Below are 13,195 nucleotides of genomic sequence, written 5' to 3' on the forward strand. Positions count from 1 at the left end.
GCTCCCGTATGTCCTTGAACGGGTCAGGATAGACAGGGGTTGTCTGCTTGGCTCTGCTATAACCTAGGGTTAAAAGGGGCTAGTCTGTACAAAACAGAGTCTGTGAGCTGTCAACTTTACTGGTTATTCAGTTGTTACCTCCTTGCAGCTATCCATTTGAAAGAGTAATCACACAGATGCAACAGAATAAATGGTTTGAAATTAAGGGTTTATCAGGCAGTATTAATGTTCTCCAATTTATTTGAGGTTTAAGGCTGGTTGGAAATTTTCACCTGTGTTCTTTTTAATAGAGACTGGGTTTTCAGCTAAACAACAACAAATCTCAGAATCTGTCTGCTTTTCTCCAAACATTTTTGGATTGTTCACTAAAGAAATTGAAAACTCAAAACCCAAACATTTTTGTTTTTTCGATTAAAAAAATCCACATTTCAGCAGAAAGTTGTCATTTGCCAAAAACTGAGGGGGGAATGTTGCGGTTCAATGACAAGACAGCACAGAGCTTTAAGCGAGCAAGCAAGCTGGTCTGCTAACGGGCTTCTTCTGTCTGTCAGCTTTCCACCCTCTCCTTTATTCTTTTCTCACCCCCCGCGCATTACATTCTCCAACAGATAAAAGGAATACATTGGCTTTGTTTAAAATTCTTATTTACCAATTTCTATCTACCGCATTCCTTGCTCTCGGGCCTTGAGCCCAGTCCTGGGAGGCTTCCCACGGTTCATGTCATCTGGGCGAGATTCCAAGGTTCATGCCCTCGAGAGGAGCTGTGTGTGCACTGCTCCTACACAACACTCCGGGTGTGCCCTGAATGTTGCCAAGCGCATGAACCTTGTATGAATCCTACAGGGGAAAGAAATGGATTTGGGGTTTTCAATGAAAAGTCAAAATTTTCCTGAAGGGTGGAAAAATTCCAATCAGCAGTAGGCATCTGATTAATTTGAGAGTAAAAGTCTTAACGAGTTCAGATTGTAATTCATATTTATCCTCTTAATTTTCCCTCTATGTTCATCCCCAAACCTAGTTAATTGAAAAAGCAAACTTACTGTGCTGATCTTTGTGGATTTTTTCCCCAATGCATGATCCAATCAGTCATCCAGCACTACGATTCTTTGGTCAATATCTATCTATGTACCAGAATCTAGAAGCGAAAAGCACATGCATCTGAGAATTCTTTCCCCCTTCATTTTCAGACTGCACTGCCAGAACTAGACTCAAACCTGTTGCTCTCTGCAGATGAGCTGTGTGTAGCTGGCGTTGAGCATCACTGGCATTAAAGGACTGATGCTGCAGGAAGGTAATTTATTCATGTCTATTTCCTAAGGGTGGGTGGGACTCACTCCCTGGAGCCCTGCACAGCTCAGCAGCAGAGGCCAGGGGCAAGTGCAGTGATGCCTAGCTGATGAAGGCAAAAGAGCCATTCTGTCCCTCCAGGCCGACCCTCACATAGCATGGGGCCTATGATCTCCCCCAGCATTCCCTGATTCCAGCCCAGCTTCTGTGTTATCTGTGGGCCAGGATCACAAAGATGGAGACAGGCACCTATGGGGATTTATCAATGCTCCTAAATGAGCTCGGTGGCTAAGTCCCGTGGTCATTCAGTGGGAGTGAGTAGCTTAACCTGCTTAGATGCTATTGTGCATCCCAATAGGCAGCTGTCATAAATATAAAGGGAATGGTCAGCACCTTTACAATCCCTCCTGGAAAGAGGAAAAACTCTTTCACCTGTAAAGGGTTAAGAAGCTAAGATAACCTCGCTGGCACCTGACCAAAATGACCAATGAGGAGACAAGATGCTTTCAAAGGTGGAGGGGGGGAGAAACATAGGTTCTCTCGGTCTGTGTTGTTTTTGCCGGGACCAGAGCAGGAATGCAGGTCAGATCTCCTGTAAAGGGCTAATAAGCAATCTAGTTAGATATGTGTTAGATTCTGTTTTGTTTAAATGGCTGAGAAAATAAGTTGTGCTGAATGGAATGTATATTCCTCTTTTTTGTGTGTGTGTGTGTGTCTTTTTCTCACTTCAGGTTTTGCCTAGAGGGATTCCCTATGTTTTGAATCTGATTACCCTGTAAGGTATTTACCATCCTGATTTTACAGAGGTGATTCTTTTACATTTTCATCTATTAAAATTATTTCTTTAAGAACTGATTGCTTTTTCATTGTTTTTAAGATCCAAGGGTTTGGGTCTGTGTTCACCTATGCAAATTGGTGAGGATTTTTATCAAGCCTTCCCCAGGAAAGGGGGTGTAGGGTTTGGGAGGATTTTGGCAGAAAAGACGTTTCCAAGTGGGCTCTTTCCCAATTATATATTTGTTAGACGCTTGGTGGTGGCAGCAAAAAAGTCCCAGGGCAAAAGGTAAAATAGTTTGTACCTTGGGGAAGTTTGAACCTAAGCTGGTAAAAATAAGCTTAGGGGGGTTTTCATGCAGATCCCCACATCTGTTCCTGAGAGTTCAGAGTAGGGAAGGAACCTTGACACGGTGGCAGAGCGGTGGGATTAACTTAAAATCATTTTGAGATTTTTTTGAACCAGAAGCACAGATTTTTTAAAAGGAAATATTTTTTTTTCCTTTGGGCTGCTGGAAAGCAGGTTTTAAGCTGAAAGCAGTTAGAGTTTTTTCTCTCTCTGCTTGGGGGCAAGAGCAGAGACAAAAGGGAATTGTCTTTTGTGAGCTGGAGTTTTCTTTACCTAAAGGCAGGGTAGTTAACCTCCTGCAGGGAAATTCACAAGTCTTCAAAGACCTGAAGTTGTTTTTTACCTAAGAGCAACTAGAGGGGTTTTGCAAAAAGAAAAGGAGTACTTATGGCACCTTGGTGTTAGGGATTTTTTTAAGGATTTTTCTGTAGGCTGACAATCACTATCAGACAACATAGGTATCCTGTTACAGCACAACCTATATATATATATATATATATATATATATATATATATATATTTTGACAAGCCAAGTTTTTTGTTTGTTTGTTTGTTTTATTTCTAACTCTCTCTCTAACACTCTCCTTAAAATTCCTGAAGCTCACAAGATGACCACATTGGTCGCAAAATTAACTGGATGAGCTCTGGACATATTCAATAAGATGCCTATTGATGAGGCTTCTGACTATAATAAGATCAAGGATTTGTTTTAAAGCAATTTCAAATTACATCTGAAACGTACAGAGTAAAATTTCGAACCCTTAAGAGAGGGCCTGGACTAAGTAATGTGGCTTATCTAAACCAGATGAAGGATCTGTTAGAGAAATGGGTGCAAGGAAGGGGTGTCACTAGCTTTGACGGAATGTGTGATCTGATAGCTCAGGAGCAATTCCTGAATATGTCCAAGGAAGAAATAAAACAATGTTTATGGGATAAGGAAATGGACTCAGCAGAAAGTCTTAATTCTTATGCTGATCGATACGAGCAGTCCCAGACCACCAGAGAGGCGGGGCAAGCCAGAACAAAACAGGTGGAGGGAGGAGAGAGGAACAACCCTGGTCGCAGTTGGAGCAGATGCCAGAAGGAATAACCTCAGACCACACCCTACTACTGGAGGCAGCCCAAGGCCCCAACTATACACCAAGGAATACTCCAGACACCTTATCATCCGGCCACACCTTCTCCAGCAACCCACCTCGCCCCAGTGACCCGTCAGTTGGACGATGTTTTAAATGTAACGAGCCGGGGCATGTAAAGGCCAACTGCCCCATGAACTGCAACAGATTACAGTTCATTGCACCTGAATAACACCAGAGGTCCTCAGGCCCAGATACCTCCCAGATACCGTTGGAGCTGAGGGAAACTGTGAGTGTGGGCGGGAAGAAGGTCACCGCTTGGAGGGACACCAGAGCACAAGTGTCGGCTATCCATGCTTCCTCAGTGGACCCCAATTTAATTGACCCAGAGATCCAAGTGACAATTCAACCCCTCAAGTTGAACTCTTTCAATGTGCCTACAGCCAAGTTGCCTGTCCAGTACAAGGGCTGGTCAGGAACGTGGACTTTTGCAGTCTATGATGATTATACCATCTCCGCGCTGTTGGGGGAAGACTTGGCCAATCATGTGAAACTAGCCAAGAGGGTGGGAATGGTCACCCGCAGCCAGGCTAAACAAGCCGTCCCACCTAGCTCTGTTCCAGAAATTTCTACCAGGACCCAGTCAGAGGTGAAGGACCCAGACCGCAAGCCAACGCCTGCAGCAGCAGTAGTGGGTCTAGTCCCAGAGACCCAGACAGAGCCAGTCCCAGAACCTGGTTGATTTTCAGGGTCCTAAAGACAAAGGGTCTTTCATGTGGGTCCCCAAATCTGTACCACAGAGTTCAGAGTGGGTGGGGGGGGGGAACCTTGACAAGTGGTCATACTCCATGGCGGCCAGAAGGAATCCCTCAGAGGCCTCAAGGAAGAGCAGGAAATCCATTTGTACAACACAGCCCATGTAGGAAATGTTCTTGTCCTCTGAGAGGAAGTTCACCAGCATCTTGGGGACAGTGACCGAGGTGTAGCAGGATAAGACCCGGAGAAAGAAATACATGGGGGTGTGAAAGGCTGGGTCCATGGTGATGGTGATGAGAAGGATGTTCCCAGTCAGGGTAATGGTGTAAAATAACAGATAGATGCAGAACAGAGGTACCCCCAGCTCGCGGTGGTTGGACAATCCCAGTAGAGTGAATTCAGTCACCACAGTGAGGTTCCCCCTTCTTGATTCTTCTGCATATTTCATCTGTGGGGGGACAATAAATATCTAGATAACATGTGAAGGAATGACCCATTTCAGGAACTAAGGAGGAGATGTTCAAAGGCACACATGGAAGTTATGGACTCAATTCCCGAGGACATTCAATAGGAGTTGTGGCCCACATCCCCAAAGGTATGTGAGTGGCTAACCCACATCGATTTCTAGGGGGGTTAGGCACCTAAATATTTTAAAGTGTCTGGGAGCCTGAATGCCACATGTGCCTTTGAAAATCTTCCCCAAAAGTCATAGGAGCAAATTCTCTCTTCATGTCACCAAGTTCAAATCTCAGGGAGAGTCCTTCCAAAATCCCTGCGTAGGTTGACTGACATTTCCATATTCTTGATGTGGCCAGAAAATGGGAAAAAATGTCTCAAGAGAAAGAATCACCCCCAAAAGTTCATCATTTCTGTGTGAGCAGTCAGGACTGCCTGGAAAGGGCCCCTCAGTTAGACAGATAGACCAACAGAAAGACAGACAGACACATAGGCAGACCAGTAGAAATACAGATAGACCAATAGATAGATAGACCAGTAGACCAATGGATAGGTTTCACTTGGACACAAGTTGCTTGTTTAAATTCTATCCTCTTTCACATTCCTTTAACCATCCTACCTTCCCTCCCACTCCAAGAAGGATGCACAGTTTCTGACTTGGTAATTCATAAGGAACAGATTGACTACACTATATTCTAACTGACACACTATGCAGGTCCCCAAGTGGTGCAGATCAGCAAAGCTGCTTTGAAGTAAAACGGAGCTAGGCTGATTTACCCCTAGAATTCCATCTAATCAGCACAGAGTTTTCTGCCCTGCTTGGTGAATCTAAAGCAGGGGTGGGCAAATTTTTTGGCTCAAGGGCCACATCTGGGTTGGGAAATTGCATGCATGGCCATGAATGTAGGGCTGGGGCAGGGGGTTGGGGTGTGGGAGGGAGTGCGGGGTCTGGGAGGGAGTGCGGTGTGCAGGAAGGGGTCAGGGCAAAGGGTTGGGGTGCAGGAGGGGGCTCAGGGCAGGGGGTTGGGGTGAGGAGTGCAGGAGTGGGCTCAGGGCAGGGGGTTGGGGTGAGGCGTGCAGGAGGGCTTTGGGGTGAGGGTTCCAGCCCTGCGCCGCTTACCTTGAGCAGCTCCGGGGCGGCAGCGGCACACAGCGGGGCTAAGGAAGACTCCTTGCCTGCCCTGGCCCAGCACTGCTCCTGAAAGCGGCCTGCACCATATCCCTTGGGCCCCCGGGGGGGAGCGGGCAGAGGGCTCCACGCGCTGCCCTCACCTGCAGGTACCTCCCACGAAGCTCTTATTGGCCATGGTTCCCCGTTCCAAACCGATGGGAGGGGCGGCACATGGGGGCCGCAGGGACGTGGTGCTGGCCACTTCCAGGAGCGGCGCGGGGCCAGAGCCGGCAGGGAGCCTGCCTTAGCCCCACTGCGCCAGGGACTGGCAATTCCGCGAGCTGCCTCCAAATCCCTGATTGGCCGGATTCGGCCCGCGGGCCATAGTTTGACCACACGTGATCTAAAGTATGAACACATTACCAGAGACCAGGAGGATGTGACTACAGGTCTACAAGGAAATGTAACAACTGTAAATAGGCATGTAGAGAGATGTAACAAAAAGTAGAGCTGGTTGAAAATTTTGAGGTAAATGTTTTCCCCATAACAAAATGCTAAATTCAACAAAATCTAAATGTTTAGCTGGAATGCATTGATTTTGTCAAAATTTTTCAGGGGAAATTGATAAGGTTGAAACATGTTGTTTTGTCTATATCATTTCATCTATCATATAATATAACATAATATCATATAATGATAAAGTCCAAATGAAATGTTTCAACCTTATTTAAAAAAACATTTTTCCTTATTGATATGCAATATTTCAGAATATTTTGTTTCATGACCAGCTCTGAAAAAGAGGTAAGGCATTGCTCTTATTCTAATTTGTAATAAATACATAATAATAATAATAATTAATAATAAGCCAATTCTTTGAGCCCATTATGCTCGACTTACTGATTGTCATTTCAATTGTTCCATGAGCAATTCCACAGAAACCATTGTGATAATTTACAGAACAAGGTCCCGTTCAATATGAAGGTGTCACAATCTGTCACCTCTGAACAACTAACATCAGTTGTGTCAGCCTCACTGACTCTGGCTGAGGCAGGTCAGTATTTACCCCATTTCCGCAGGTGGGGAAACTGAGGCACAGAGCGGCTGGACAAGATTCTCTTCTAAGGTTGCACAGCTAACGTGTGGCTGGGGCAGGAAGAGATTCCAGATCTCATAAATCACCCTGGTCTAAGCACAGAACTGCCCCTGAATATTCCCTATAGATGTGAGAATATACACCTCTGCAGAAAACCAAATATGATTAATCAAACGACTGAGATGGGGGTCATGTATCTATACAGAGAGATAGACAGACAAACAGTTCATTTCGTGCACCCACCAACCATCAATGCAGTCCCATTGTTTGCAGTCTCAAGCTGCTTGTCATAAATATAAAGGGAAGGGTAAACCCCTTTGAAATCCCTCCTGGCCAGGGGAAAGCTCCTCTCACCTGTAAAGGGTTAAGAAGCTAAAGGTAACCTCGCTGGCACCTGACCAAAATGACCAATGAGGAGACAAGATACTTTCAAAAGCTGGGAGGAGGGAGAGAAACAAAGGGTCTGTGGGTCTGTCTATAGTCTGTCTTTGTCGGGGATAGACCAGGAATGGAGTCTTAGAACTTTTAGTAAGTAATCTAGCTAGGTATGTGTTAGATTATGATTTCTTTAAATGGCTGAGAAAAGAATTGTGCTGAATAGAATAACTATTTCTGTCTGTGTATCTTTTTTGTAACTTAAGGTTTTGCCTAGAGGGGTTCTCTATGTTTTTGAATCTAATTACCCTGTAAGATAGCTACCATCCTGATTTTACAGGGGGGATTTCTTCATTTCTATTTATTTCTATTTTTATTTAAAGTCTTCTTGTAAGAAGCTGAATGCTTTTTCATTGTTCTCAGATCCAAGGGTTTGGGTCTGTGGTCACCTATGCAAATTGGTGAGGCTTTTTATCCAACATTTCCCAGGAAAGGGGGGGTGCAAGTGTTGGGAGGATTGTTCATTTTTCTTAAGATCCAAGGGTCTGGGTCTGTAGTCACCTAGGCAAATTGGTGAGGCTTTTTACCAAACCTTGTCCAGGAAGTGGGGTGCAAGGTTTTGGGAAGTATTTTTGGGGGAAGGACGCGTCCAAACAGCTCTTCCCCAGTAACCAGTATTAGTTTGGTGGTGGTAGCGGCCAGTCCAAGGACAACGGGTGGAATATTTTGTACCTTGGGGAAGTTTTGACCTAAGCTGGTAAAGATAAGCTTAGGAGGTTTTTCATGCAGGTCCCCACATCTGTACCCTAGAGTTCAGAGTGGGGGAGGAACCTTGACACTGCTCCATTCTAAAGACACCAGTAAAGGCTGCATGAATACAGCGGCTGCAGAGACCAGAGCCTTGACAGCTTGGATTTGGTGAATAATAATTGTTAGTTTATGTTAATAATTCAGACCCCAGAAGGGGAGAGTAATTCCAATGCACCAATTGTAAGGCTTTCTTTGACTGGGAAAGTAGAGAAATGGAGACAGTGTCAGGGTCTGACACCAGTTTGTTGTTAGCCTTCAGCCCTTGGCATAATCCTAACCCGTATTCAACAGGGACTTCAGCATGAGTTTACCTTTCAACCTTCAATAGGGCCACTCATATGATTAAAGTTAAGAATGTGCTGAAGTGGCTGTGAATCAGGGTCTTTGTACAGAATATTCAAAGGGAGTGTGTTTTAAATTCATACTCATGAGTGTTTGGAGCAGATCCTCAGCTGGTAAAAATTCTCAGAGATCTATTGACTTCAGTGGAGCTATGACAGTTTAAACCATCTGAGGATTGGCTCCTTGATTTTTAAGGATCCCCAGTGTGATACTTTCATTTGTTCACAGAAGCAAAAGAGAGCATGTTAAAAATGTATCCTGTCAAAACAGCTCAAAGGTCAAACACCGAGTATTTTACAACGAACTGTTTGTAAATGACAGCTAGAGTAAGAGAGAGCCATAAAAATCTTTGTTAAATAATGTTTAATAAGGAGTCCTTATAGGAAAATCATGATCTGGACAAGACAATCGTTAACAGGAAAAGAAGCACAATAATTTGCACAATAATTTCCATAGATTATTCATTATCTAGCTAGCTAACATAATTCACAATCAAATAGAAATCTATCATGATGACAAAATGAGGTTGTGTGTTAAGACAAGGAATGGTCCTGTCTGTCTGTCTCTCTATCTAATCTCTGTCTAATCGCTTTTCTCTGTCATATATGCAGTGTACACAACCATGCACAAAGATGATATTCTAATACTAATAACTGGCCAGCTTCTGAGATCCTTTCTCAGTTTGGATGTGAGTAGATCGACACGGGAAGGCGTATGGAACACCAGATCAGTGCATGTGATGGCACTTTTCCATCTACACCAAGGTTAGAACAAAATGACCCCAGACAAGAAGCTTACACCAGTGTTCATGTCACTACTGAGTGCTGCCCCGTGACTTTGGGCCAGAACCGCATCAGCAGTAAACGTGTGATGTCCTTGGGTCTACTCTGCATTGGTGCTGGTCTAGCTGAATCAGACCCTGACCTCTCTGTCACACTCACTTTCTTCAGGGTGCTGTCAGCCAAATCTGACTCTTTGTGTATATAGGTTATTGGCCAAATCCTGATCTCCTCGAAGTGATGGGCTAAACCCTAGTGGCTTCCATGGAATACAAATCTGATCTCATTATCCGGTGTCAGGTTTTCTTTAGGACACTCTGGAAAAAGTTTATCTTCAAAACACCCTTTTCACCATAGCAAGAATGACACCGTTTTTACATATTCATTTAAGTAAAAATAACAGAAAAGATGCCTTATGATACACCCTTTTATCATTGTGGGGAGCAAACCTTCAGCTCGCTCAGAAAACTCCATCAAAGAGATGACATAGTTGCACTTCCAAGGGAGGACAAACATTGAAAATCCTGTCTAACCAAACACTCACCATCTCCCAGGCTTTCCCACTTCCACAACTTCCTGCAACAAAGAAATAAACCAAAACACCAACCAACCAGTTAAGCCAAAAAAAATGCTAATAATCTGACTAACAAACAAACAAAAAGCACAAAGAACAAATTCATTGATACCTCAATCAGAGATTTTAGCCTCAAAAACAAGAAGAGCTAGCGATCTCACTACGGACTTTGCTTTGGCTTCTGATTTTATGGGCAAGGTGCTCAGATAGTGTGGTGATGGGTAGCAGTGTATGAAGATAGATTCCGATCTTCTTTATATTGGTGTAAACCTATAGTAACTCCTTTTTTCTTGAGTCATGTTTGTCTGGATTTTTCCTAGTGTAAATACCCAATTCTGCATAAACAGATTGCACAGTATTTTCGGCACTAATGTCATCAGCTCCCCAGTGACTTTGAACAGAATGAAGTGTTACTGAAGGAGAAATAAGGACATTTTATTCTTAGAGAATAACCTCCAAACTATCAATTTATTCAGTGCACCTTTGAGCGCCTTGTTTCTCATGCTGTAGATGATCGGATTCATCATTGGTGGCAACACAGAATAGAGAACAGCCACCAAGAGATTCGGAACCGATGGAGAGCTGGAGGTGGGTTTCAAGTAGGCAAAGGTCCCCGTGCAAATAACCAAGGAGACCACAATGATGTGAGGGAGGCAGGTGGAGAAGGCTTTATGCCTGCCCTGCTCAGAGGGGATTCTCAGAACTGTGGTGAAGATCTGAACATATGTCACAATTATGAAAACAAAGCAGCTTGAGGATACGCACACACTAAAGATGAGAAACCCGACTTCACTGAGGTCTGACTCAGAGCAAGCGAGCTTGAGTAGCTGCGGGACTTCACAGAAGAACTGCTCCACCATGTTGCCTCCACAGAAGGATATTGCAAAGGTGTTTCCAGTGTGCAACGCAGAGTAGAGAAGAACACTGGTCCAGGCACTGGCTGCCATTTGGACACAAGCTCGTCTGTTCATCACCGTCTCATAGTGCAGTGGTTGACAGATGGCGACATATCGATCGTACGCCATGATGGTCAGTATGGCAAAATCTGCTGAAGCAAAGAAGACGACGAGAAAGACTTGGGCAACACATCCAGAATAAGAAATCGATCTTGTGTTCATGAGGGAGTTGGCCATGGATTTGGGGATGGTGACAGAGATGGAGCCAAGGTCTAGGATGGACAGATTCATCAGAAAGAAGTACATGGGGGTGTGAAGATGGTGGTCGAGGGCTATGGCTGTGATGATGAGAAGGTTCCACAGTAGGGATATCAGGTAAAGCACTAGAAACACCACAAAGTATAAAATCTGCAGTTCTGGAACATCAGAGAACCCCAGGAGAAGGAATTCAGTCATGGTGGTTTGGTTGGACATTTTCTTCCTCAGTACACTGTGTGATGGCTGTAGGGGGAATGAGAAGGACAATGATCGGGATTAGAGCAACAGAGGGAATTGCCCTGATTCCTCTTTCTCTAATATCTCGTTATATGAATGTCAAAGGTGCACAGAACTCATCACTTACAATGAGTAGGTGTTGGCAGTGCTCCTCACCTCTGACAATCAGTCAGTCATGTTCTCACACTATTGTAAATTGGGTCAGATCCTTTAAAGTCAATGGAGCTTCGTTACTTTACCCCATCTGACAATTTGGCCCAAGATGTGGCTTGTTAAACACAGCCTGATTCCCACGTAAACACACACCGCCTTGTAAGTAGCAGCTCATCTGTGATTTTTCTACCCCAAGCTCTGTGCCTAGAGGGCCAGCTGCCTGCTTCCAAATTGATTTATGGCACCAACTCCCAGCTGCAGTTCAGCTGGCGTGTAACAATGGACAAACAGCATCCCTCCATCATCACTGTGTTGTATTGTTTACTCTGTGCATGTGGTGCAGGGGTTGCCAGGATACTTGGGCTCTACTCTTGTCTCTGTCAGTGACCTGCTGTGTGACCTTGGGCCAGTCATTTCCCCTCTTTCTGCCTCAGTTTCCCCTCCCTCCATTTCTCTGCTGTGTCTACTAGGACTGTAAGGGCCTTCAGAGAGGGGCTGTGGGGCAGATTATTAAAGGTATTGATGCACCTAGTGGGATTCTCAAAAGCATCAGGACCCTCAACACCCCTTGAAATCAACGAGTTATAAGCTCCTAGGTGCTTCTGAAAGTCCCACTAGGTGCCAAAATACCTGTGGAAACATAGCCCCATGTCTTGTTATGTGTAAGTTCTGCACACCCATTGACACCGAGTATACTCAGCCAGCAGCAGTGTGAAGCTTGGACAGGCGCTCTGACTTCTATTCGCAGTGAGCTCCCGTATGTCCTTGAACGGGTCAGGATAGACAGGGGTTGTCTTCTTGGCTCAACTCTAACCCAGGGTTGAAAGGGGCTAGTCTGTATAAAACAGAGTCTGTGAGCTGTCAACTTTACTGGTTATTCAGTTGTTACCTCCTCGCAGCTATCCCTTTGAAAGAATAATCACACAGATGCAATAGAATAAATGGTTTGAAATTAAGGGTTTATCAGGCAATATTAATGTTCTCCAATTTATTTGAAGTTTAAGGCTGGTTGGAAATTTTCAGCTGTGTTCTTTTTAATCGAGACTGGGTTTTTAGCTAAACAACAACAAATCTCAGAATCTATCTGCTTTTCTCCAAACATTTTTGGATTGTTCACTAAAGAAACTGAAAACTCAAAACCCAAACATTTTTGTTTTTTTGATTAAGAAAATCCACATTTCAGCAGAAAGTTTTCATTTGCCAAAAACTGAGCGGGGGCGGGTGGGAATGGATTTGGGGTTTTCAGTGAAAAGTCAAAATTTTCCTGAAAGGTGGAAAAATTCCAATCAGCAGTAGGCATCTGATTAATTTGAGAGTAAAAGTCTTAACGAGTTCAGATCGTAATTCATATTTATCCTCTTAATTTTCCCTCTATGTTCATCCCCAAACCTAGTTAATAGAAAAAGCAAACTTACTGTGCTGATCTTTGTGGATTTTTCCCCAATGCATGATCCAATCAGTCATCCAGCACTACGATTCTTTGGTCAATATCTATCTATGTACCAGAACCTAGAAGCAAAAAGCACATGCATCTGAGGATTCTTTCCCCCTTCATTTTGAGACTGCACTGCCAGAACTAGACTCATTCCTGTTGCTCTCGCAGAGGAGCTCTGTGTAGCTGGCATTGAGCGTCACTGGCATTAAAGGACTGATGCTGCAGGAAGGTAATTTATTCATGTCTATTTCCTAAGGGCGGGTGGGACTCACTCCCTGGAGCCCTGCACAGCTGAGCAGCAGAGGCCCAGAGGCAAGTGCAGAGATGCCTAGCTGTCAGGGTTCCTTCCCCACTCTGAACTCTAGGGTACAAATGTGGGGACCTGCCTGAAAACCTCCTAAGCTTACTTTTACCAGCTTAGGTTAAAACTTCCC

General features: G+C 44.4%; 1 protein-coding gene across 1 annotated transcript; it reads right to left on the bottom strand.

Moving 5' to 3' along the window:
• Positions 1–10,192: 10,192 nt before the first annotated feature.
• On the bottom strand, positions 10,193–11,152 carry LOC140897760 (olfactory receptor 14A16). Its single transcript, XM_073310774.1, has one exon. It carries the CDS (start codon positions 11,150–11,152, stop codon positions 10,193–10,195), a length of 960 nt encoding a protein of 319 aa, XP_073166875.1.
• Between the last annotated feature and the right edge of the window lie 2,043 nt (positions 11,153–13,195).

Source organism: Lepidochelys kempii, chromosome 14, assembly GCF_965140285.1.
Source record: "Lepidochelys kempii isolate rLepKem1 chromosome 14, rLepKem1.hap1, whole genome shotgun sequence".
Lineage (NCBI taxonomy): Eukaryota > Metazoa > Chordata > Testudines > Cheloniidae > Lepidochelys > Lepidochelys kempii.

Bases quoted from the DNA above. Each gene is read 5' to 3' on its own strand.
- LOC140897760 (XM_073310774.1), bottom strand. From the start codon at position 11,152: ATGTCCAACCAAACCACCATGACTGAATTCCTTCTCCTGGGGTTCTCT.